Consider the following 26,619-nt stretch of genomic DNA (forward strand, 5'->3'; position numbering starts at 1 on the left):
GGATCTCAGATCCATCAAAAATCACAGCTTGGCTCACTGGAATTTCTGCCTACTTGTTTGAAAGGGTTGTGAACCTCTACAAAGTTGGCCCAGGTTCCATCCTGGCAATGAAACAAATTTTCTCTGGTTTCATTACAGAAATGTTTCCCACCTCTAGCGACAGAAAGCACAAAATACAGAGATTTAGTAGACTCACCACAGTAATAATGGCTGTGCACAACAGGGTAAATCTAATGAACAATGTGCTTTATTTGGCAGAAGTGCGTCAGCTGGTTGTAAGTGGCTCTAACAAAATACTCTTGGTCTCCTCAGATACTTATCGTTTTTAACTGCTCCCAGACCTAATCTAGTATAGTTCAGCTCTTCTGTGCAATAAAGACACTGTGGCAAGTCAGGTAACCAGGATGTTTTGAGACTTTAAAATAAAGCATTTGTGCATTAGGACATGGTTAAACTCTAACCCATAAGCTGGGTAAAAAGCTACGAGCTGCCAAATCAATGTGATCTCCAGCTCTGGAAAAAGAATGCATCACAGGAGCCTGTTGCTGAGCACAGGTAATAGCAGGGCACTGCTGGAAAATCTGCAGCAAATCTGTTGCCATTGATGCCTTCCAGCCCAAGGCTGTGCCGCGGTGTCAGTCTGTCCTGCAGCACCTGGAGGTGTCAGCAGGTCTGTGCCCAGGCAGAGCCATTGACAGCGGCCTTTAGAGCCAAGAGGCCAAGCCCTTCTGTCCTGGGCTTTGGATCAGGCTCAGTGACTGAGCTTGATGCTGTTGCACAGCACGAGGCATCTACAGCTGCATGTCCAGGGAGGGATTGCAACATCCCTGTCTGGAGAGTTTTGGTCTCTTTGCTTCATGCAGAGAGTGCCGGGAGTGTCTTGGCCCTGCATCTCAAGTGTGTTCACAGCAAATAGAATGCTTTTGTTTAGGCAAGTGCTTCCAAATGGGTGAATAAAATTACATCCAGCTGGGGCTGGTCACCAGTGATGTTCCCCAGGGCTTGGTACTGTTTCATGTCTTTATTGATGATCTGGAGCCCCCTTGATCTTGAAGGGGATCAAGGGCACACTCAGTCAGTTTGTGGATGACACCAAGTTGGGCAGGAGGGTGGCCCTTTTCACTTCTCCCAAGTAACAAGTGATGAGACAACAGCCTCAACTTGTACCAGGGGAGTTTTAGATTGAAGATTAGGAATAATTTCTTCCCCAAAAGGGTTGTCAAGCACTAGAATAGGCTGCCCAGGGACTTGGTCGAGTTGCCTTCCCTGGAGGTATTTCAAAGTGTCTTGATGTTGATATGGTGTGTAGGGATATGGGCTACTGGTAAACTTGATAGCTCTGGATTAACTGTTGAACTTGATGATCTTAAAGGTATTTTCCTGAACAAATCCCTGATCCTATAAATTTTCAAAGAGAATAGCTGTTCTGTGTGCATTCAGCACTACGCAGCTCTAAACAAGAGCGTGCTGTGCTGACCGCTGCACTGCCTGCAGCCAGCAGGTGATTCCTAATTGATGGTGTTAGAATTAAAGGAAAATCTATATTAGAACATTAGTGCCTCACTAAGTAGGTAACTTAAAACACTGTGCTGTGCAGAACTGTGTGGATGAACGGTAGGCAATTAGAACAAATCTCCATAGCCTTAAAGAATCCTATGGAGATATTCATAATCCTGCAGTACCCTCAGGTCCTAATACTGCTCTACAGGGTGCTTTTAAGACTTGCTCTTTACTTATTGTGGTGACTGTTTTTGGAGCAAACTGTCATTGTGGTTTCCAGAAAATACTTTGATAATAAGCCAATATTGCACATTGAGTGTTTTCTAACTGCCATTGCAGCTTCTGGCAGCAGGTAGAAAAATCATTACAGCTATGAGATGCTTCTTTCTCTGAAAGATTGCTCTATTTTTATGATAGATTTTTTTTTTTTAAATAACAGGTTCATTTAAAGGGAGAATTAAATCCCTTTTTATTTTCAGTCATTCCCAGTTGATAAGCTGTCCTTTCTCATAAAGTCAGGCAGTACCCCTGCATGCTTCCCCTTTGCTGGGGTGCACTTTTCAGGTGCATTTAGGATGGCAGTGAAGTGGGGGGTGTGAGGGGGCCTCACTGTCTCTCTCTGCCTCTTTCAGGAGCACAGAAACCCCCTCGCCCATGTCCCTGAGCCCGTCCCCTGTCAGCTCTGCTGGGAGCAGCTCGGGCAGCGCCGGCTCGTCCTCGGCCGGGACCATCACCATCCCCCAGCGCATCCACCACATGGCTGCCAGCCACGTCAACATCACCAACAACGTCCTGCGCAGCTACGAGCACTGGGACATGGCTGACAAGCTGACCAAGGAGAACAAAGGTGCTCCCTCTCTGCTTTCTCTGAGTCCCCTTTGGCTCCCCAGCTTTAGCTTTCCCGGTGCTCTCTGGATTCAGACCCAGAACCAGCACATCTAGGAGCACAACTGTGACAGCTTGAGCAAACAGACCAAATCTGCTTGCTGGTGGCTGTAGCCAATGCGTATCTTCTCTTGTCAGGCACAGAGGGGGATGTGTGACACACGCTGAACATGGGGTTATCAGAGCAGCTGGCAAATAATTTACTGAACACAAGCCCCAAGTGATGAGAGCTTTTAAGTCTGCAAATTCGTTCACAGTTTCAGCCTCTCGTAGAGCACCGAGGTTATTTTCAGATTGCTCTGTCAACGGGTTTAAGACTATTAAAATGCTAGCTAGGATAATAAGCAAACATTAGATGTTGTGTTTGTGTGGGGAGTCCGATTAGGAGATGTCCACTGAAAGCCGTGACCTTGACTCTCCTTTGATTGGATTGCAGATCTGTTTGTTAATTCCTAACAACAAAATGTAAGTCTCTACCACAGTCATTTCAAAGGAGTTTTGGCAAGCAGTTTGTGACTGGATTGTATCAAGTATAGTGGAGTGACTGAGATATAACTAAGGGACAAATTTGGCCTGTTGTTGGCCAGCTGTGAATTTCCCCATGACAATATAATTATTCAGATTCCAGCTTTGTGCTTACACAAATCACTAAGAAAGCTTCCTTTGACACTAGAGGTACAGAGCCTAACTAGGAAATAGTCTCATTGTGAGTTGGCTCATTCTCTTAAATTATAGTGAGATTTCAGATGGCCGACTTGTCCTGACAAATGTGCTTGCTATATGCAGTTTGATCTTACTCCCATTAATGTCAGTGGCAAATTTCCACTGATTTAGAGAAACTGAGCTTGAGATTTATAGAGTTTTATGTCTGAATGGTGGGTCATAATGATCCATCCCTGGATGAGGAACAATAATAGAAGTTCTGTCCAGTCCTCCCCACTGCTTCTTGTCTTTGTTCACATTGATTAATTTAGTAGCAGTGCAGTCATTTTGGATTTTTTCCATAGCTGCATCCATTTTCACAAAATGTGAAAGCGATTCCCTGTCAAATGTAATGCAGAATGTTACAGTGGGAATGCAGAAGGATGCCCTGATAGGAGGAAGAGATGGTGATAATCTTGTAATTAGCCCTGTGTGTTGTGGAGTTGTTAAATGTTCTACTTGGTATTAAATCAAAATAGCTCAGGCATTCAGCCAGCAGACAGAAAATGTACCCAGCCACTGCTGTTATCAGTCCTAGAGCTGGATGAGAAAAAACCTGCTGATTCTCTTTCTGCATTTTCCTCCCTGCTCTCTTCTTTGTTCTCATTTTGATTTATGATCAAATAAACCCAATTCTGCAAAGCCATATAGGAATACTCTTTATTCAGATGAGCAGTCCCTTTGACTTTACTGGGACTGGATGCATGAATAAGGGTTTCTCACATGAGCAAGACATTTAAGGTTGTGACCTGTTCTTTCATATCTTGTTTCACAACTTGCAGACACGTTACAGGGAATGCAAAGTTCATGTTACTTCAAATTTCATTTAAGTATTGTAAACCATTGGAGAGAGATCAGAGTTTCCTACATGCTATAGCATGTCTGCCTTTATATATTTTCTGGAAAGATACCTCATTTCTAATTAAGTACTTGATTTAAAGTTGCATGCTTAAACACAAATTGCAATTTGAAAAATTCATGGTGTAGCAAAAAAGTATACGAGAACTGCTGTGGTACTCTGCAGGTCTCCATCATACCACATGAGGGATTCTCTTTTAAAAAGGATGTAGTCAAGACACTGACATGAGAAATGGTGCAGTGTTTCATGAAAACTGACTGTAATTGTTTCACTAGATGTCATCTGCACCTCTCACATAATTCAAAGCACCTTTATCTGCTTGGCTGGAACAGGACTCACACTTTCTCTCTACTGATCTCCAGTCCACCTTTGCCAGCTCTCTCAGCTCTGCTGCACTGCCCAAGCTCTGGCCTGTGGACTCAAAACTGCCCCCTGACAGCAAACAGGAGACTGCAAACCCCAGACTGTGCTGTGAGTCCCAGGTCATCATTTGGCCTCTCTCTCAGGAGCTTGAGCAGTCAGTTCTTTATAAAAAATGAGATTTTCCCCCCCTCCTGTTGAAATAAGAATGATGTCAAAACCAAAAAAAAAAAACCACAAACCTGAAAAAAAACCATGATAAGATAAAAATTTTGTTCCTTAAAAAAAACAGAACAAAACAAAAACAACCAGATTCAGTCATTTTTGTGAGGTTTCTGTGGTCAGCTCTAATTGTTTCTGTTGTCTTCTGAATCACAGGGTGAGTCTTGCATAAGAATATGTCCTTGATGATCTGTCCTGAGATGGGTATAAAGCTGTGGCCTAATAGCAATTACCTGTGGCTCTTACTGCTGCCACGAATGTTTCTCAGGTCATGCCCATGCAGCCACAAGGAATTTCCTGCACACTGTAGGAGCTGTGCAGCCGCCCCTTGTCCACGGCTGTCAGCTTTGCTTTTGTGCTGCTCTGAGTCTGCTGCACGCTCCCAGTTTGAACTTGACTCATGTTCAGCTGGCTCAGAGCAGCAGACAGAAGCCTTTCTTTGTCAGCCTGACAAAAGATGTGCCATTAAAATAAAAATGCATAGCAAGAGGGAGAGCAGCAGAGCTGTGACCCGCCAAGCTGATCTGGTTTGAAGAGGAAAACAGGAACATGCTGCCATGTACCTCTGGTGGAATCCCCTGGTCCATGGAGTTGAGAGTGTGGGGAGAATAGATGGAGTTTGGCTTAAACCTGTGTCTGTAACAGGCCAAACTAAACTGCAGATTTCCCAAATCCCAAAGGATGGTTTGTGTTGGATCACCTAAAGTGGTGTTGTTCACCATCTATAACATCAAACTCTCAGCTGACTTTATAAGAACGAATCTTTTTTTTTATGCTTCTGAAGAAAGCAAGACTTCTTCTCTGAAGTAGAAAACTTCCAGCTCTGTAGGGAGCAAGACCTGTTCTCTCATGCATAATAAATTTATTAAGTGGCTTTAGTGCTTGTAGCTTTTTCTAGAAATGTTAACCTGAAATTAGGCTTTAAGGTGAATTCTCAGTGTTTAAAGCAATTATTGTTTATTTGAGCCTAGAATGAGATCTCTAGAATTCAAGCAAGATAGTGCACTATTTCATTTCAAAATGTATTGATTTTACACTGGAGGAGATGAATGAAAGACAGAGAAAGGAAGATTAAAAGTAGCTGCTGGCTGCAGCATCTGAACAGCACTGGTGCTAGCCCTGAGCTCTCATTATGCTTGCCTCCAGCCAAATCACTTTGTGCTCTGATACTGCTGGAGCTCCCAAGCTGACCAGGGTCAGGCTGTCAATACTTGGATAGAAGACCTCAAAGCAGCACTTACTCGCTGAAGAAAGTACTGATAATGATTTTGTACCCAGCATCTGCTTTCTTGAAGTGCAGCCAATGCAGCGCTGGCTGGCTCAGTGCACTGGATTGCAGACAGGGTGAGAATGTGAGGGCTCAGCCATTCCTCACTGTGATTGTTGGTTGTTATCTGAGCTCTGAAGGGCTTTAACTGAGAGCGGGTTCCCACTTGCCTAAATATAGTGTAAGTGTTGGATATGTGGGAATGCCTGTGCCCCAGCAAGCACAAAGAACTGTGGGAGAATACAGGGCACAATTCAGTTCTCCATTGACAGCAATTAGGAAAGGTCTGTTGGCCCTAACAGGATTAGTCTTTCACCCAGAGAGCATCTAACACATGACATAAAATAAACTGGTGTGTCGCTTCCTAACTGGGGCTCTCTGTTTAGTGACCTCCTGTTAACCCTTCCTGACCAGGAATCCCAGGGTTGGGATTCTCCCACCCTAGAAGTTCCCATCTCCAAGGAGTTATTTTCCTGCTGTGTTGTCTCTCTCCTCTTCCTCGCCAGCTCCCATCCCACACTCATCCTCTGGGGCCTGCAGCTGCAGCAGGATGAGCAGAGGGCCAAAAGTGCTGCAGTGTCAGTAACAGAAATTAGAGGGTGGGGAACAGAGCAAGAAAGGTCCTCTAGTCTGGAAAGATCCAGTCTAACCCTTCATGTCTGGAGAAGAGTGCAGCATGGAAAAGTAATGCAAGATTTCACTGCCAGCTATTTAAATCATAGTCAGCAAACCTAATCTTGTAAAACTGACTGTGCAGATGATCAGAGTTAAAGGAAGACTACTGACAACCACTCATGCCATCCTGTGGTAGACTTCCACCATGGATAATCTAATTTGGTTTGTTTCAATATATTGTTGTAATTTCAATTCTTTCTTACACACCACGTGCTCATGTGCACAACTGTCCTTAGAACCCACGAATTACATTGTGCTGCTTCTGAGTGGGAAATCATGGTGATACCTCTATTTCTATACCATTGCCTGAAAAACTGCTTCTGTTTCTTGTGTATTGCAGAGTTCTTTGTAGAGCTGGACTCAGTGATGGGACCCTTAACACAACACAGCAGTATGACCAATCTGGTTCGTTACGTTCGCCAGGGACTCCACTGGCTCCGCATCGAGGCTCATTTGTTGTAGTGACTGCTGCCCTGCTCATGACATCCCCATTCTTCTACCTCTACCAGCGCAGAGACGATCACTGGTGGAATTCCACTCATTTTTGGAAGTTTATTCATGTAACTTCATTTTTATTGCCTTTTTTAATATCCTATCTATTGGAAGTAGAAGTCACCATAAATGAAACTTATGACTCAAGAGCAGTATGTGTTGTACCATCTAATCATCTTTGACAATTTTCTATGCCTTGTGTCTCCTGGATCCTGCCATCCTTATGTGCTTTATGGAACGGTACATTCCCTGCAGTGTTGTTTTAAGTCCATGCTGCCTTCAAGTGAAAACAAAAAAAGCACTTTGAGAAGATATGGATTCCTGAGAAATAGTACAAAGCGTCTTAAATATTTGAGGGTATATATGAGAAGTCCCTTCTGAAATAAATTAGTAGAAGTTATAGCTATTCATTCAAAATCATCTTCTGAACCTGAACCAAGCTTTTCGACGCTTAATTCTGGCATCATTACCTGACTCAGTACATTCCTAAGATTTCATACTCCCTATGGGTTTAATCTCTAAAAGAGAATGTTGAATATCTTACAGGTACATAATGTAAGATCACCAAAGGTGTTAAGAGGTAAAAGGTTGAAGGAATGCCTCATTAAAGAATGATGACACACTATGCAATGAGGTTTTAATATTCCATTCTTCCTGTTTATTGTTGGCTTAATAATTTCAGTAGGCAGCAGAATTTATTGCAATTTTTAGGCAGTTTCAAAATATTAGCTTTCTTAGTCTTATCTACCATTCCTGTACTGAATCTGTGAATTTTCTTTCTGTTTTACTGTTTAATCTCAAACAAATACTTATCCAAGATTTTTCTTCATAGAACAATCTCTCCTTGCATAGTGACTCACTGAAAGCAGATTTTAACAGGACTGCTGCACTCTAAGCATTGATATTGTATGTAGAAGTCCATTAATAAGTGTATGCAGATTCTTCATGAACTATCTAGAAGTTTAACTAACCAGCTACTGTTGAAACATAATTCCATGTGGCATCAATTTTCACCTGTTTTGTTCATTTCAGAGCATTAGAAGCGAACAGTATTATCTTGCTATCTTGAAAACATTGTCAAATTAAATAAAATCACCAGATTTACCCAAAAGCAATATAACATTTGTTTAATAATGGCCATGAATACTTCAGTCAGATTACCTTTTTTCCAAGCTCTGCATCTGTTTACCCATGCTGTCATGTTTTGGACCATTCCTCTAATGCGTGAATAATAATGAGACAATTCAGATAGAATTTCAAAGCAATTGTGAATAAATTGCACCATTTCACATTTGCTCTTTCCTCTTATTTTTTTCCCTGTTATAAACTGCACTGCTCTTCTGGTGCCACTGCAAGAAGCGCTGGTGCATGAAACAAAACAAAATGAATTTATATCAATAATTCACAAGACTTTAAATGGTCTCATCTCATTCTTGATATAACGCCTGCATACCTTACTGAACTGTAAATTCCATTTCTATAAACAGAAAATGCTCATAGCAATGTAAATATTATTCTGTCTCATCTCATTGAAATAATACAATATGTGTATTAAATGCCATCCAGATATTAGTTAATTGCAATTACCTTCTGCTATATAAATCTGTATATTCTTTAATCTGGTGAGTTATTGGATTCTACTCACTGGGTTGTGACCAGATAAATAGGACAAATTTGCATTTAAAAGGTTCAGACTGTTAAGATTTTTAGAGCAGGCCTTGGATATTTGCAATAAGAGCAGTTTAAGGACTCTGCCCAGTGCACATTTGAGACAAACATTTCAGTAGCTGTTGGATATTAGCTCCCTGTAGTACTACCTTTTCTTAAAAACCAATAATTCCTAACATTTTGTTCCACAAAACTGTATTGTAAACATAGCCAACGTGCATCATTAGAGAAATCATCCAGTGTAGGGTTTCTGCAAAGGACATTTGCAGAACATGCCATCCTGTATTATCTGCACATTCCTGTTTCTGAAGTGGTTGATTCACCCTTATCTGTTCTCTGAGGGTTTCAGTAACACGGCTGAAACCTGAATCTGACACATTGGTCACACCAGCCTGGCCCCAGGAGCTAATGAATAAAACCACAGCAGTGAGAACTATTCAGAAATGTAGATGAATGGTGGTGGTTGGGGTTCCTTTAAAGAAAATGAAAATGGAACATTTTAAATAATTTTTTTAACAGGTTGAGTACTTGAGATGAGCTAAGGTTGGGCTGATTTTGTCATAAGCCAGAGTTTTCCATTCTTTTTGCAAATAACAATTTAGTCTAATTCAGTGCATTGTCATCACTTGCTCCTTTAATGTGGATTGAAATCCAAGACTTCCATGCATTTACAAGGGATAGCAATGTTTTGAAAGAGTCTTCAGACACAGGACTCGTCAGAGTTTGCTGCAGTCACTCAGTGATCACCATATATTATCTTTTCCCTGTTGCTTGTGGTAAACAGACTCCTATCCCTAAATTTACCCCATGTTCACAATCTTTTGCTTAAACAGCTTAAGGAATTAGCCCTCCTGGTTTTGTATCCTGTGACTTAGGTTGAAATGTATGCTGAATCAATGGCATGATGATAAGTCCAGCAGTCAAGTCTAGGATCACAAGCCAACTTACTATTTAGCAGTCTTGTTTCAAAAGCAGCTTAGAAACAAATTAAATATGGAGAGTAAATTACTGTCTTATCCCTGGGGATGATGCTTCTTTTGGGTTAGTTATTAAGGATTATTGCACTTTTACAGGCACTATATTCATCTCATTTCAATTGCCAACATGTCATCTTCGTGGAATCATTTTACCCCTTAACATATTACTTCCAGCAGAGCTAATCAAATAAGATTGTTTGTTTGTTTCAATCCATGGGGAAGCAGCATGTCTGTGTTTGGGCATTTGCAATGTCTGCACTTAAAATTGCCCAAATTAAGCTTTCAGACTCATGAACCAAGCACCAAAAATTACAAGATTGGCTTAAAATTGTGGTTTGGTTTTGTTGGTTTTTTTAAATAAACTCTTTGGTTCCTGTATTGCCTTCTGGATTATGAGCTTTGGGACTGGTTTCATGACACATTTTCAGGCATTTTACAAGTGTGCCAAGGGCTGGAACTGACACATTTCTTTTTAATAGTGATAAACTGGAACAGTGATGTAATCTCTTGACTCCTGTAGCTGGATTTAAGAAGGACATCAGGCTTTGTAGAACACTGCCAGAACTGACAAGACTGTCATTTGTGACCCATGCCTGAGGTTTGGAGCAATATCAGGAGTTCAGCAGTGAAGGGAGCAGGCCTCTAAAGGGCTAAACTCAGGCATTTGGGGTGCAAGACCCAAGGGTAACAAAATCCTAAATGCTCAAGAGAGGCATTTCCATAGCACTTAACCTCCACTTCAAGGGCTGCAGCAGGTCTCAAGTATTTGACAATGTGCAGGCAGAATATCCAGCTCCAAGTGAACATCTCCAGCCATGTGATGTGTGTTGGGTGCTCTAGAGCAGGGAGCTGAGGGAAAACCTTTTTGTGATCCTGTTGGTGGCAACTTTCATAGTTTACATCTTAATTTCACTTTTTCTTACATGTTCTTTGGACTTTCAATTATTTAAATAGTCTGTGAATAGATTGTCTCATTTATAACTTATCTCCTTTGAAAAGTAGAGACAGATCTGTTGATAGTTATGTGGGGGATTTTAAAAAAGAGGATTGGAGATATTCATTACTCCTAAAGAAACAAAATAAGCCAACTGAATCTGAAATTTAATTTCCATGCTTTTTAAAATTTCACAGATTTTATTATGTTCTTCTGTTACGACAGTTTAAATTCACTGATGGTTTTAGGTACTTTGTAAAAACTGTTTTTATCAGCATTTAATGCTGTCTAAATCCAATAATTCATTTTTTGAGTGTAAATTAACAGATAACAAAAATGGGGCTGGTAGGGATTCTGACTTAAGTATTAACATACTTCATTACTTGGAGTTCAGAAGAAACTCCATACAGCATTAAAGCAAGCCCAAGAGTGTGAGTGTGTGTGCACATCTGTGTGGATTTATGTGTGGATTTCCAGCAGAAAGTTCCTGCTCATTACTTCATAGCACAGGAGAAAAGATATCGTAGCTGTAAACAGAAAACACTCCTACCACTGCTAGTGGTAGTGGCATTATTCAAGTGTTCCTCTGTAGTTGTGCATAGTCCTGTTTGCATCTACTGCCTCTTGCAGACAATGAAGGTGTGGCAGAAAGTAGCAACAACTCTGTCATTTTAGTGCTGTGGTCCCTAAAGTCAGTGTAAGAATGAATGTGCTGTGTCAATGTGCTGCTTTTCAGGTTAACTCCTTTGCCATAGACCAGTGTCTTGAAGTTTTAAGACAGACAAAATATTTAACAAGACACCAAAGAAAATCAAGTTGCCATTCTGGAGCAAGTGTAGAAGTGTCCCAGCTGTAGGCAGGCTGCAGACCAAGGGCTCTTTGCAAAGGGCCTTTCCTTCCCAGCATCTCCCTCACCTCACCTGAGGGCAGTGGGAGTGAGGCAAAGGGGATGAAGATGGAAAACTGATCTACTGTCCTTATGACATCTTCCAGCTTTACTTTACAGCTACTTTATAAATACAAATAAAACAAGTCTTCTTCTTGGGAGAGCTCAATTCCTCAGTTTCCAACAATCCTCCTGAACTTCCATAATGTAACCAGGGCACACCAATGCATATAGGCATTCTCTGTTGTCTAATGAGATAAGTCCATATGGGGGCATATTTTGGTTATGTCACCTGATATTTAGCCTAAATGTACAGGATAAAAGCTGTTAGGGTCTCCTTCATGACTGAAACCTCTCTGCCACTGAATGCAAAATGCTCCTGCCTGACTTAGAAGTAGTCATCTTCTCCCCAGTACCCTTGTCAGACCAGCCTTTCTGATGGACTTCATAGCTTTCCTTAAGCCATTTTGTGTCAGAGATGTTTTGTCTTCCAAGATCAGTTATTCTGATCATCTCACACCACTTTAAACTTCTTGTGGTGGCTGCTGAAGCCAGGATAGATTGTGTTCAGGTCTTGTGTTCAATTCAGGGGAGCCTGTGGCTCTACAGAGAGATGAGAGCAGATGAGTTACTGCATAAAGCTGGTGTCACATGAGAATCAAGCCTGGCCTCATCAGAGGCACAGCAGCAGAAACACTGTGATGAAAGCTGTTCCCAGAATCACAGGGTGTGTAGTGACATGTCAGGCAGCTCACTGGCACTGTAGTGATATTAGGAAATGGTAGAGATGTCAAGAGTGGTTTAAAGGAAGTGGGGCAAGCTGCTGTGCTCTGGCATTGTGAATTTAAGCTGAGTATGTTTCTTGGGAAACGGGACTTATTACTGTTGATGTGTCCTGCAAAATAACACCTATCCCATGGTATCCTGTGCAATCAGAATACAGCACCACCACTGCCAATTCTTCAGTGCACCTCAGAGTGCCACCTCACGTCACAGAGAGGTAATTCTGGTCACTACCCAAAGTCACCATCCAGTTAAACCTTTTTTTTTTACTTTATTTTTGCAACAGAAGCGAGGACCAAGCCTAAAGGCCCAGGAGGCACCTTGGGCAGCATTGTCTGACATGATGTTGCCTCCCACAGGATGTGGAGCCACACAGAGCTCCTGAGCCCTCAGCCTGCCCTGGGTGTTGGACTGCTGCAGGTCTGTGCGGTGTGGATCCCACCCAGCCCTGTCTGCTGCACTGGGGGAGCAGGGCTGAGCCCAGGAGGGACCCCAGCCCCACTGCCTGGTGAGCAGAGCTGGGGCTCTGCATTGCTTCAGGCCTTGGTCCTGTGCAGCTGCAGCTGCACTGGGCTTTGAGCACTCCCTGGTACCTGCAGTGTGTCTGGAAATGCCAGTCAAGCTCACAGTGACAGCAGAGAACTCAGCCCATACCCACTGCTCACAGAACTGGAATTTAAATCATGGTGAACACAGGACCACACATGTTTACAGGACTCCACTGAGTCCCACTGATGCCAGTCTCAAAAGGCATAGAGTGGACAATGCAGCTGTTTGAGGCTTGTTTTCTTCTTTGATTTTAACTGAGTTCCTCTATCTGCAAGTCCCATAAGCTCTCTGTGCTAGATATGTTTGCTCACAGCTGTGTGAGTGCCACCCTTTTATACTACCATTGAAACACCCTTAAGGTATAGATAGCCCTAATTTTCACTCAGTTATTTTCTTCTCAGAATTAAAAGAAGGTCAGATTCTGAGATGAATTTAATTGTTTTATTGAACAACAGTAGCTATAGTGGACCAAAATTTGAGCTAAGCAAATGTAAAATAACTTGGCTCAACTGGTGGAATTCATGGGACCAAATTTGGCTGTCATGTGGCATTAGTGCAAGTCTTACAGAGCTTGCTGAATACTGTTTATCAAAGGAGAAGCTGGATAACAAAAATGGCATTGCCTTACTGGAGTTGTGTGTCTTAGGCCAGAACTTGAGTTGCATTAACCCAATTAATTAATGGAATTCCATCCATTTTTGTTCTGGCTGGGCACTCATCTCAGTGAAAGTAGTTCAGGGTCTGTGTACTAGAGCTGGAATAACTGCAAGATTTGCTCTTCAGCCAGACCATGTGCTGGCTCAGCCCTGGCTCAGGGAAACCACCACTGACTGCATGACCAGTAACAATGCTGTGGACTCAGAGAGGCTTTGACCCATGGCAGGAGACATTTACCCTTGAATTTATGAAATAACTGAGTAGTGGATAGCAACACAAATGTTTTGTTTATAGCAGAGGTACAGTACAAGTTCTTCAGCTGCTATAAACTGGTGAAGGAGTACCTGATTCCAGTGGAGTTAATCCAATATGCACACACCAAGGAGCAAACCCTCTAATCCCAGACAAATTTTTGCCAGTATATCTCTATGCAGATAAACTCCCAAAGCTTTTATCATCATGCCTTTTTACTGATCATGCCATTGAAATGATTAACATACCATAATCCTTGCCTGTGAGAAAATATTGTACATTGCAAAGCTGTGCAGTGTACAGCCCATCATAAAACTGCTTTAGACCACACAGTCTGGAGATGCATTTTCAGAAACGAGACAAGCAGAGCATCTTTTGATCTGATGTCAATTACACCTCACTCTGCACTTCCACAGCTGAGCTTTCCATACAGACTGAGTGATGGCTGCATGCTTCTGATGACTGTGGGCCAAAGCTTCAGCTGATGTGCCTCTGTGGATGTCAGTGCTGATTTACACCAGCTGAAAAACCAGTCCTCTCCCTTTTCATACTGTGCTGTTTCCCTAATGCAGCTTTAGAAATGCACACTGAGGCTGGGCCTATAGTGAACTATTCTGATTCAGCACAAGATAATCCCTGCTAAAAAAAATTGGAGGGTAATTTCTTCTTGCCATCTAGGCTTGCATATATTTTGGTTTTTACTAAAGGCATGTTGCAATTTCATTACCTCCCATTTTAAATATTTACTGGCATCAGCATTAGCTTGCATAGAAAAATGGCAAATAAATTCAAACATGTCATAAATGCTCTCAGTCTAGAGATGGAATCTGTTACTTTAGTTCAAAGACATTGCAGCAGGCTAAAGTGGTTTTTCTAAGCCAGTTGGGTTCTGTACATTTAGAAGTCATGGCAAATATTTATCTAGGCCCAGTTTTGCTGTTCTTCCCCTGAGCATCCTGGTGAGCAGGTTGCTCCACTGAAGTCCACAGAAGTAACTGTGAGAATTAGTGCTCAGCACACAGATTGCAGGAGCAGGCACTGAATATGTTAGGTTGCTGCAATCAGGGTTTTAATTTTAGCCATATGTATCATGTGAGGACACTTAAAAATTATGTACATTTTATCCAAGCTGACAGTCCTTGTATTTCCATAAAATATTGTATAACTTATTCCTGTCTGTATTTTTGACATCTCTGGATTGCATATCTTCTACTGAATCTTAAATGCTGTTTTATTTTAAACCCACATTCAAAAGGTCTAGAACATACCATCACAGAATATAAAAACAAGTCAAAGATCTGGTGATGTTTTGCTTTGGTTTTGAGCTCTCCTTCAGTTTGTGTTTTCGCTTGGCTGTGGTACTCCCAGAATTTTTGGAATGGCTCAACTCAATTCAAGTTTCTTCCTGTCTTTTAGGAAAAAAAAAGAGCAAAATACGACTAAGGTTCAGGAAAAGCAATCCTACCAAACTTGGTGGCTGTTTGCTCTTTCTAGCTGTCCTGGTTTTTTAACCCTGCCATGTTGGGAGTAGTCTAGTCTGTGGGTTCTCTCACCCACCATTTCTGGCTGTTGTGGCAAATACTTTATTTTTAAATTTTTTTTTTCTTTTGTTTGTGTGTGTGTGTGTGCGCATGTATAATTAACCAAAATATCAGGAAAATTTATATATGCTTTCTTCTGGTTCCTGGAAATAGAGCAACATTATGACCTTATGGTCTTCCAGCAAAAGTCAGATTTAATTTCTGCATTGCAGTGCAACTTAATTAGCTATCGGAATTAGATTATGGTTTACTAAATGGCCTTTTACCTTACGTTCTTATGTTCTTACTTTTTATTTACTATTGAAAGTAGCCTCTTCTTTTTCTCATGTGTGCAAGTATCATATCAATAATCATTGCAATTCCACAAGGTGTCTTTGTTCTGAACAAGCATGTTATTCTTGTAAAGTTTTAAGTATAAGTTAAGATGTTTTGTACAGACCAAGGTAACTGTTAAACTGTCAAGCAATTACTGAAATGTTGTATAGTTAAAAAAGTTTGATTTCTTTTGCTTTATATGTATAAAATTGTATCTTGCCTGTTTTGCTTTGTATTTCCAACGTGTTGCACAATTATGCCTTTTGTTTACATTTGTTCCTTCTTCAGAAAAAAAAAAAGAAATAACAGTAATACTTTATGTACAAACATTTTAAATGTACTTTTGTTGTTTTTAAACACAATGTCTCTGTATAAATAATATTGGTTGAACTGGTACATTCGTGTCTCTCATAGAGGGATTAATTATACTGCCAGTGCATTGAATTATTTAAAAAAAAAGTAAAATAAAATTTTTATGAAAATGTAACCCATTTTATCACTATAAATTATTCTGTCTTCTTCTATTTTCTCTTTCTCCTCCCAGGACAGAATAAGTATGGTACAGTAAGTACTGTTTGTGGGAGAACCATCATTGGTTTTAATTTTTAATCAATGTGTTTGTGTCATTGTGGCAACTTGAAATGACTTGATGTTAGAAAACAATGTAGTGCTGATACCAGTGTGAGGTAACAGGATCAATAATGTGCTTTCCCCATCCCTGAGGGGCCTCAGCTGCAAGACAGCAGCCGAAATCTGTCTGTCCCAGAGGCAGCCAAAGAGCAGAGGGGCCAGAATCCCAGGGAGGGGTTTGGACAAGCCCAGGGCTCCAGTGTGACCGAAAATGTGTCACCGAGTGTCACTGACCCTGCTGGGGTGACCAAAGCTGTGCCATCCATGTCACTGACCCTGCTGGGGTGACCAAAGCTGTGCCACTCAGTGTCACTGTCCCTACTGGGATGCCCACAGTGGTGCCACTCAGTGTCACTGTCCCTGCTGGTGTCCCTTGTTCCCCAGGGGTTTCCTGGCATGGCAGAGCTGGGAACAAAGGCCAGGTTTTGTATCCTCATTGCAGGATCAGCTCTGAGAGCCTCAAGTACCAGCTGGGAGGAGATGTGAAGATGTGAAGAGCTCCCTGGAGATGCTGGCAGAGTGATGGGGCTGCCCAGGGCCAGGCTGAGTGCTCGGTGCTGCTGCTGCTCACGGGGCAGCTGAGGTCACTGTGCCTGCAGGGAGAGAGGAACTGCAGCTCTGTGACACAGAGCCCATCTCAGGCTGCTGTCCCCAAGTTAAGAAGCCATTGCTGTGGTTTCTCTGTGGCCTCTCACGCTCACAGTGCTGCTGAAACATTTCCATCCCAGCCTGGAGAGCTCCGGGGGTGCTGCAGGAAGGCACAGCTGGGAGGCAGCTGGAGGGGACATCTCACCCAGACAGTGCTGGGGAGGGGGTGCTGAGCCCAGGGTACAGATGGTGTCACAGAACAGTTCCTGGAGAGCCACAGCAGGAGGTGTTAGCCTGGATTTGGGGCTGAGCATCTGTTGTAATGTCCCCCCTAAAACAAATGCCCACTAGTTGATGTATTCCAACTTCTCAGCACCGCTCCAACATCATGAAGCAGATTAAAGCTCTCTGGCCTGACCAGACTGAGGCTTTTGCAGTTCATCCCATTCATGTGAATAGTTACCTGTAAAATGGGTGCTGGAGCCCCAGTCCTTGTTAGGCATAAGTGACTCCAGAGGGAAATCTGGAATGGGGTGTTTGGAGCACAGTGTGTGTCACAGGTGCCCATTCTGTGTCCAAGGAGACAGCAAACATCCTCTGTGGATATCTCAGAGAGACTCTTGTGGGTCAGCAGGAGGGAGGGCAGGTCTGATGCCTCCTGTGCCATTCACTCCTCCCTGAGTTCTTTTCATCTCCTGGGTGTGCCCAGAAATCTGCTTGAAGCTTGACTTCAGACTGGCAGTTCATGTCATTCCCTGCATGTGTAACCTTGTAATCAGCTGTGAAGTGTTCTGTGATCCCAGCTATGAATGATGAATGGCTCCACATAAACCTGTGCTATACAGCACTCTTAGTGTGACTGCTCAATTCAGAAAAAAAAACCCACAAAACCTCTGGAAATAAAAAAAGGGATAATTTTTCATACAACCAGTACATGGGATTCCCACAGGAGCAAAAGATGCCACCCTGCTGAGCAGGGGGAGAAATGTCTCCTCCAAGTATGGCAGGGATAATGGAAGATGGGCATTTGGATGCTCATTTTCATACACCATTTCACAACAACCTCAGGCAAGGTACTGTGGCTCTGTTCCACAGCCAAGGATTGATCCTCCCTCCCTGGCTGGGGCTGAGGCAGTGCAGCAGGATGTTCCTAAGAGCTGGGAAAGGCTCTTTGTGCAGCAGGATGATCCTAAGAGCTGGGAAAGGCTCTTTGTGCAGCAGGATGTTCCTAAGAGCTGGGAAAGGCTCAAGTGAGAGAAGGCAGCACTACAGGTTGGCAGCCAGATGCTTCAACTGCACAACACCTTCAGGAATGAGTTTGGTCCATGACAAGCTGCTCTAGACCACAGGATGTTCCACTGCCAGAATGAAACATGAAGAGCTTTAGAAGCCTTATTTCTATCTAAAAAGTCAGGCTGAGATTCCCATGGTCTGTAGGGCTAAGGAGGAGAAAGCACAGCCCAAACACTGTCACTGCTCAGCCCCTCCCACACATTGGCCAGCAGGAAGGCAACGCAACATCAACTCTACATTTCACTTACCAGCTGCCTTTCAAAGTGATTTTAGATATCTTTTATTGAAAAAAGCTCATGTGCATGGAGGGATTTTTCCCTCCATACTGTGTCCATACATTTCGAAGGACTTTATTATAGCCAATGTAAAGTGTTCAGCAAACAAACCACACATCAATTAATGTTAAGCAAAATTTTCTGGTCATATGAGCTACAGAAGAGCTCCTCTTGATATTTTTTAGCATGTGTGCAGGCTGGCCTTGAGAAAGAGATGTGTTCTTCTCTTATTCTCTCTTGCAGGGACCTGTACACCTATGGACACATGAGACCAGCCAAACACAAGACATGAGTTAGCACACCACACCTCAGGAACTGGACTGCAGAAGAAAAGACACTGTCATAGAATCACCTGAGTAAGAAGGGACCCATCAGGATCATCAAATTCCAACTTTATCTGTTTGTAGGATTATTTGCTCAAGGAGTTACATTTTTGAAAAGAGTGAAAAAGTAAAACAAATACCCAACAGCCACCACTACCACCACCATTTACTCCCCATTTCTCAGCCAGCTCCAAGCACATGGGGTTCACCCTTTTGGCAGGGGGTGCTGTGAGAAATGTGTGTGGCTGGAAGTGATGAAGGCACATGAAAAATGCTCCATTTTCTGCTGAGAGCTGAGCCTTGCAGCCAGAGCACCAGGGTGCCAACTTCCCCCTCAGATTCAGCAAGCCAGCTCTGATCTGTGGGGAGAGTGAAGCCCTCAAATGGCTGCTGCATTTGAAGGGCAATTCCCAACTCTGGCAGGGGCTGCTGGAAAATTCAGTACACCCTGAATACCCTCAGTGTTGGTCCCAGGCTTTGGGGAGCATCAGGAGCTTTAACTCTCCATTCCAAATAATTTCATCCTTAGAGAGGTGAAACAGAGAGCAAATTCTGCAGCACTTTTTTCTTTTTAGGATTTTTTGGGGGTTTTGATTTTTTTGAGGAGTTGTATGTGTGTGTGGTTTGAGGTTTTTCTTCTTGCAGCTCTACATTCACTGACTATCAAGCAGGAGCTAAATAAAAAGGCTTCATGCCATCAATTTAAGAGCAATCACCTGTGTGTTCAGGATATGCTGGCAGGGAGTTATCTGCAGTGAGAAGCTGCTTGCCAATCAGCCCTGTGAAACTCCATTGCCTTTATCTGTGCCTGGAAATGGGTGCCACTCACTCAGCTCAGCACAGCACTCAGATCTGTAACGCTCTCCATGGTCTGGGAGCTGATTAGCCAAGAGAAGCCTCCTCCAGATGGGTGTCCAGGGCATTCCCAGGGCCCCAGCCCTCACCCAGCACTGCCAAAGCCCTGAGCCTGGGCTGCTGTTTCTGAGTGTCCTGCCTGGTTCCACACACCAAGGGTCAGAGGCAGAAAATGTTCCACAGGGAAATGCAGGAGCATTTTCTCCCCACAGGGGAGCACAAAGGCTGCAAAATCCTGACTGGGACTGGACATGTCAGAGGAGCAGTGTGGACAGGAAACTCTGGCATTGAGAAACCCCAGAGGAGCTTGAAGGAAATGCTTTCAAATGGAATATTCCCCAGCCAAGATGACATTATGTCTCTGGCTTGGATGAGGCTTTGGTGAGCCTCTGCCAGCCTCAGGCAGAGAGATGAGTTTGTCCCCAAGGGCTCCTGTCACTGAGGGTCACCTGGGTGTCCAGAGATGGGATGCAGACATTTTCACAGCAGGCTCTCTCCCACACTACACAGATAAATCCCTTCTTGGCTCCATGGAGCTCATGCTGGCTCAAGCACAGACTCCATTTGCCCCAGACTGCCCCAGTGTGATGGTGGGGAGGGACTGGCCCTGCAAACAGTCCAATTAGCTCTACTCTAGGCAGGCAAGGCCTCCTTCAGTGCTCAGCACAGCAGATTGCTCTGCCATTGGTGTCCTTGTCCCCAGTGGCACTGGGAATGTGCAGATCCCCACGGCCAGGGCTGCCCCATCCTTGTCCCAGCAGTGCTGCCTTCAGGGAGGAAGGAGCTTGCTCAGCCAGTGAAGGAAGCTTTGGACCAGGACTCACCAGGTGAACTTCGTGGCCTGTTGGCACTCAAAGTAGATGACCACAATAATCTATCAGTTTATTAATCAGGTTACCTGATCTCAGCACAGTGAGAGAGACAGAGCCTAAGCCTAAATGCAGGTTATTCCACACTAACTTGAAATGTCAAATCCCAGGGTAAGTGAAAACAGACTCGGGCCTTCAGTTTTGTAACAGCAGCATGAAAAACAATGCAGCTGCATTGACCACTCAGGGTTTACACAGGCACAACTATGATTTCACTGTCAGAACTGGCATCTCCTGTGGTGAGGCTGGACTCTGCATCAACAGAAACGTCACCTCTGTGTCTCAGGAAGGCACTTCAATCTCAATCATCTCTGAACCAATCAATGAACAAAGCACATCTATGTTAATAATGAGGCACCATGGGCCAGCACAAAAGCTCCTGGTGCCTGGCACTGGGGCTGCCCACGTGCTGCCAGCCCACGGCTCGGGCCCCAGCTCTCTAATTGCCTCTGCTGGTGCTATCAGCCCCCCAAAGTTGCTGTTTGTCTGGGATTCCAGGAGGGTAATTTATTACCCTGAAGAGCCTGACTCTTCTCCCCCATCCATCTACATCCCTGGGTTAGGTTGTTTATGTTAGCATAATCATTTCTCATGGAGAATGTCAATAAGTGCTGGAGACAAAAGGAACACCAACACCACCACCAACAAAAAGCCCAACTGCTAAATAATTCCTAGAATGAGTTGTCAGAAACCTTTTATTTACTGATTCCGTGCATTTCATTTATTCCTGGCAGTAGGCCAACCTCTCTGACAGTTAAGATTTATTGATTTAATTGCCTAGGGTAACCATGCAATAAAATCATCTCAAAGATAAATTTTCATGGCACTGTGCAGCATTGAAGTAATTTTTCAAGTGCTATGGCTATATTTCTGCAGGTTACAGGTGCAAAATTTGCTTAAAGCAGAAATGTCTCATTATTGTAACCCCAGCACATCAGTGTGGTCCCTCCTGTGAAACTCTTTTCTTCATTTCTTTCCCCTCTATCCTTTCCCTCTCTTTCTCTGTCACTGTGTCTTCCTGTATCTCTCTCCTTCCTCTTTTTTTAAAAAGGTACAGCACAGGTCTCTCAGAAAACAAATTATATTTTCTTAATTGGTTCATCTATTCAATGCCCAGGAGAAGAGAGGCTTCAGTTTAATTAGTAGTGGGCTTAGAGGTTATTTACAATGTTATATAGGAGCATTTGTTTCCAGCTGTGAGATGCTTTTTAACACTGAGGCCTCACAATGTAGCTGATTGCCATTTGTGACATTATAGTTTATTGAATCTTTAGATCTTTTTATTTACACTGTTAAAGGGCTCATTATAGTACAGAACAAGGAGCAAATGAAAATCCCTGATTAAATCCCAGGTTAATGGCAACATGTCTGAAGTCAGAGATAGCCTAAACTTCTAAAAATGTTAAACATTTTCTCCTTCCTTATGATTATCTGGGGAGGGAGAAGCTGTTTGGTTCCAGTGTGCGATTTGATGACACATTGTTCTGGCAGCCCTGGCAGTGTCCCTTGCCAGCCTGGAGTGTTTCACTCCCTGTCCTGCCCTGCTGAGGACATTTGGCTGCAGGGAGGGCACCAGGAGAGGGAGGGCAGGGCAAAGCGTGGCTGCCAGGGCCAGGCTGAGCCCTGCCAGGGCTGGGGCCAGCAGCCCAAACCTCCCGAGGCAAACCAAGGAGGGTTTGGCTCTGCCAGGCCGGCACAGAGAGGGCAGGAGGGAGCAGTGCTGTGCTGTGCAGATGCTCCCAGCCCCATCCTTGGGGTGTCCCTGGGGATCTGTCAGACCCTGCTGCTGTGGCTCAGTGCAGCCTCCCCAGCAGCTCTGGAGGTCTCTGGAGCCTTTGGCAGGGCTGCCCCCAGGTTTGCTCATCTTGAATGGCTCCTGCTCCTGTGTGCCAGTGGGCTGACCCCCACACCAGTCTCATTCTCTCCCCTGCACAGCCCCAGTCCCAGCCCTTGGCACCTCCCTGGACACTGAGCACTGCTGCTTCCCCAGCTCCCAGCTGCCCTGCCCACAGCCCTGCCTGTGGAGAACTTGTTTCCTGCCAGGCTGCAATGACTTTCCAGCCTTGCAGGTGTCTGAGGGCACAGTGTGTGACCCAGTGGCTGTCACAGTGTCTGAGTGAGCCCCTGTCCCTTCCCTGGGTGAGGGTGCAGTGCTGTCCCTCCAGGAGGCAGGACAGTGCTGTGCCTGCATCAGTGATCACTGCAGAGCACTCCTGCTGCTGCCACTGCACTGGAGGGCTGGGCTCTATGCAGAAACTGCCACAACAGCCACAAAAAACCCAACCCTATATATAGAAAATGCACAAATGATCTATTAAAGCTGAATTTGATTTACAAGCAAGACAACTGCATCTTTGGTCTGCTCATTTGGAGTAACTCCAAGACAAACAGCAAGCATTCCTATCTCTGAGGGATAATTTGCTCCTTCTTACCAAAGATGGGCAGATTAGGGTCTGTGTTATCATTGCTAATCCATAAATGTATCAGATAAAGCAGTTTGCAAAATAATCTCCTCTTATTTCAAATTATTAGCAATAAAATGTGAAATTGACTTGATGGCTTATATTTTCTGGTGGAAAAGAGAGCTTGGACTTGCAGATTTGCTCCACTGACAAGCCTGTGGGCCTCCCATAGCAAACTCTGACTTTAAAGCCCAGGACCTTTAAGCTCACAGTTTAACCTCTTCAACCTCTACCCCTCTGACTTCAGCCTTTCATTAGGTGAAATACAAAGGCAGGTTGGATACATTAAAAAGAGAATTAGTGAGAAGAGAGGCAGTTGAATCAATAAAGTCAGTAAAGGTAGACCTATTTATAGAGAAACAATGTCAGCATATGATCAACCTGTAAGTAAATTGGCTGAAAGCCCAGAGCTTTGTACTGGTTTGGAGAGCTTGAAGGGATCTGAGCAGCAACAAGCACAATCAGCGATCCCAGGGCTCTGATGGCAGCCATGACAAATGGCAATCAGAAAACCCAAAAACTGTTCTGAGATGGGAGAGGGGAGTTGGAAAGGTGAGGGGAAATTGTCATAGTTCCAAGTGTCACCAAAGGAAAATGCCAAGTTCTCAAGCAGGCAGTGATGGGCAGAGCTGGGTCTGTGTGTTCTCTGTCTAGAACAGGGGATGATCAGGCTGTGAGCTGAGCAGACCCCACACCCTCAAACACACAAAAGCCTCCAGGCACCCAACATCAACAGGCACCTCCAAACTCGAGACAAAACCTCCCCAGGTATTCAGAAAAAACATCCCACATTTATTGACTGGAAACACAAGTCCTTCCACTGATCACCAAGAGAAGAAATTTGGCAACTTCCAGAGAATCTGGCTCACTCTAAGCAATCTGGTTTTGCTGCAGTAGCCTCAGTGTTCAGTCTGGAGCCACGCTAGCCCAGTCCTGGTCACACAGTGAGTGTGCTAGAGGTCCCAAATAGAATGTAAATAAAAATGGAAAGGACTATCAATCATGTTAAGACCCCTACTGGCACACACTGTGCTCACACACATAGCATAAACATCTCTAAAAGACACATTTTTAAAGAACCAGAATTACAAGCTGTTTCAAAACTGCTGCACTTTATTAACATTGAGAATGTGTCCTTTGATATAAACTTCTCCAGAAATGATTCAGATTAATTAGCACAGGAAAATCTTTCTGGGTTGGAAAGCGTTGAATCGGAAGCAGGGCAGTCGGTGAATAATGAAAGTAAACCATCATTCTGAAGTATGACTAATGGTGACATGGCCTGTCTAGAAGAACAAACAGCCAAGACATACTGCTTGGCCCCAAAACTGGACTGAACATCTTTTGAAATTACTTCATTGCTGTATGAAGACTATTAACAAAACAGGGAAACCCTGCCAACTTGTGGACTACGACTCCAATGAGAGAGAATTTCACTTGTCCACAGGAGAGACAGATGATTCACTCTTTAAAGGACTGGGACTTATTACTCTTAGAGGCAATATTAATAGATCCATCCAAAATCGCCCATGGAACAGATCTATTGACGTTGCCAAGATCTTCAGCTGAAAAATGTGCAGAGAAACTTGAATCTGCAATGTAGAACGCTGCAGTGAAGTGATTACATTCCATGGCACCTAAAATGCTTTTATCAAAGGATGACTTGACAAGACATCAAGATAGCTAAATGCTTAGAACTGCATGTCAATCAAAAACTTACATGTATTATTCAAGGTGCAGACTGAGCTTCAGCGAGGCAAAGGGAAAATTCTAAACTAAGGCTTATGGAGAGTGTGTTTGTGTAAAGATAGGAGATATCTTTTGCAATCTAAGTACATTCATTCTGCTTCTGGGGCTGGATGCATCAGTGTGACTTTACCAACTGCATGGAGAGTTAATTTGATCCATAGTGTCTCACTGAGCAGGTGGGGTAAATGCATTGTCTCAGCCCAGGGCAGTTGCAGCTCCAGAAGTGTTAAATTCCCAATCATTCCATTGGCATTTTTCCTGCAGACCCCTCAGAGCATCTAAAATTAAATTATTTTTTACTATGGAAGTGATCAAAATACTGGCAAAAGGATGTGAAGAAGAATCAATGATAGCAGAGTCCAAGCTTTGGAATAATCCACCACAGAAAGGAGGAACACACACTTACACCTCCTGCCCTCTGTGTGGCACAGCTGAAATATGGGGCATCACCTGAGAAAAGGACAGGGCTGAATTATTGCACTGTTAAAGCCAGGAGTGAAACAAAGGCAAACACAGCTCATGTTTGATTTGCCATCTCCTTGCAACTGTCTAATTACCTTCTACGCTCAAATGGTTTGCAAGGCAAGAGTGGGAGAAGACTGAAAGAGAACTGCCTTAAAGATGTTAAACATACCTATTATGGGGGTAAAAAGCAAATTTTTCTATAGGACACATGTATCAATTAAACCTTTCAATGGAAACACCTCCCTTGCGCTCCCAACATCAGCCCTGGCTATGTTACACAACTTTATTTACGCCCTTAGTTAATATGAACGAGCAGTTACCACAGCAATTATTACTTTTTACGGTGTACATAAAGTTCTTTTTACAGTTAAGAGATAGGGTCAGTGTTTAAGCTTAGCTCAGCATTTAGCAAGCTTTCCTTCCTGGATGTTTTGATTACTTAGGAAAGCTTTAACCTCTACAACGTAATGAAGGCTGGGAAGTTGTAAGGCAATTTGTAGCAGAAAGGGTGTGCATGAGGATATATGCACTATTATGAAGCTCAATAAATAATCATGTGAAATTGCTGGCATTTAGGAGCCTCCAGAGAGGAGCTTTCCCAGCCGGCTCCTGATCCCTCATACCCTGAGTAATTCCAGATTAAACCCACTGCCTTTGTGGAAGTGTGTGTGACATCAGAAAGCAGCCCCATATTTCTGCAGTGCATGTTAATTGTCTCCAGACTGCAGCAAGGGGCTGTGCGTGGCTCCAGCCCTGCAGGGAGGGCTCCGAGGGAAAGTGGTGCAATGCCCAAATGTCAGAGTGTGGGAATGATGCAAGATGTCTTCCACTTGCATTTCATTGAGAGCTTATAAAATTCAAAATGCAGCTGTGTGGGTTGGTTGGGTCTGCCTGTGAAAGGGGCAGCATTTCTCCTGCCTGTGATTGATATGGTTTAGGCACATCTGTGTACTCACTTAACCCTTCCCTCCACCCTCTCCATCTCAAACCACTGCCTAGACACGAAAAGTGGGAATTTGTCTTTTGTACATGAGGGTATAGAGAGCTTCTTGACTTGCACTGAAGAACAATGAACTTTGATTCCCTCTCAATGCTAATTTATCTTAGTTTTATTCAGGGAAGCCATGGAAGCCCACGCCAGGATAACCAGCCCTTTTTCCTTCTCAGCCTCTGAGGCACAGGAAAGGAGCAGCTTGGTAAAATGACCTGGACACATGTTACAACAGATAATCAATGGCTCTAGTAAAATGCACAAGAAAGCATTCCAAGCCCACATTTCAGTAAACATTCTCCAGAATCTGTGGCTATTTATCAAATATGAATGCACCCTTCAGGATTAGGATCTCATTTCCCCCGGTGTTTTTGTTCCAAAAATAATTGGAAGTGACAATACAGAGAGAGATGATGTTTCAACTTCATGTTTAAAATAAATATAAGGCTGTCATCAGAGCTGAGCTGTCTTGTGAAGATCCCTCTCACAGGAGTCAACAGGCAGCTCTACTGATAGAGAATCGTGTTCCATTATTGATTAGCTTTTAAGTTCTTGTTACATATTAGATTAGGATCACTGTATGCATAGGGAATGA

The 26,619-nt window shown here is 43.5% G+C and overlaps 1 protein-coding gene across 5 annotated transcripts in view; it reads left to right on the forward strand.

Moving 5' to 3' along the window:
* AFF2 (ALF transcription elongation factor 2) overlaps positions 1-16,018 on the forward strand; it is a 329,969-nt gene extending 313,951 nt beyond the window's left edge. For all 5 annotated transcript variants that reach the window (XM_074551557.1, XM_074551555.1, XM_074551559.1 and 2 more), the window contains 2 exons: positions 2,133-2,347; positions 6,811-16,018. In XM_074551557.1, coding sequence (XP_074407658.1) covers positions 2,133-2,347; positions 6,811-6,932 — 337 coding nt within the window. In that variant the 3' untranslated portion in view covers positions 6,933-16,018. The remainder of the gene's footprint in view (positions 1-2,132; positions 2,348-6,810) is intronic.
* Positions 16,019-26,619: the final 10,601 nt, after the last annotated feature.

Source organism: Zonotrichia albicollis, chromosome 14, assembly GCF_047830755.1.
Source record: "Zonotrichia albicollis isolate bZonAlb1 chromosome 14, bZonAlb1.hap1, whole genome shotgun sequence".
Classification (NCBI taxonomy): Eukaryota; Metazoa; Chordata; class Aves; order Passeriformes; family Passerellidae; genus Zonotrichia; species Zonotrichia albicollis.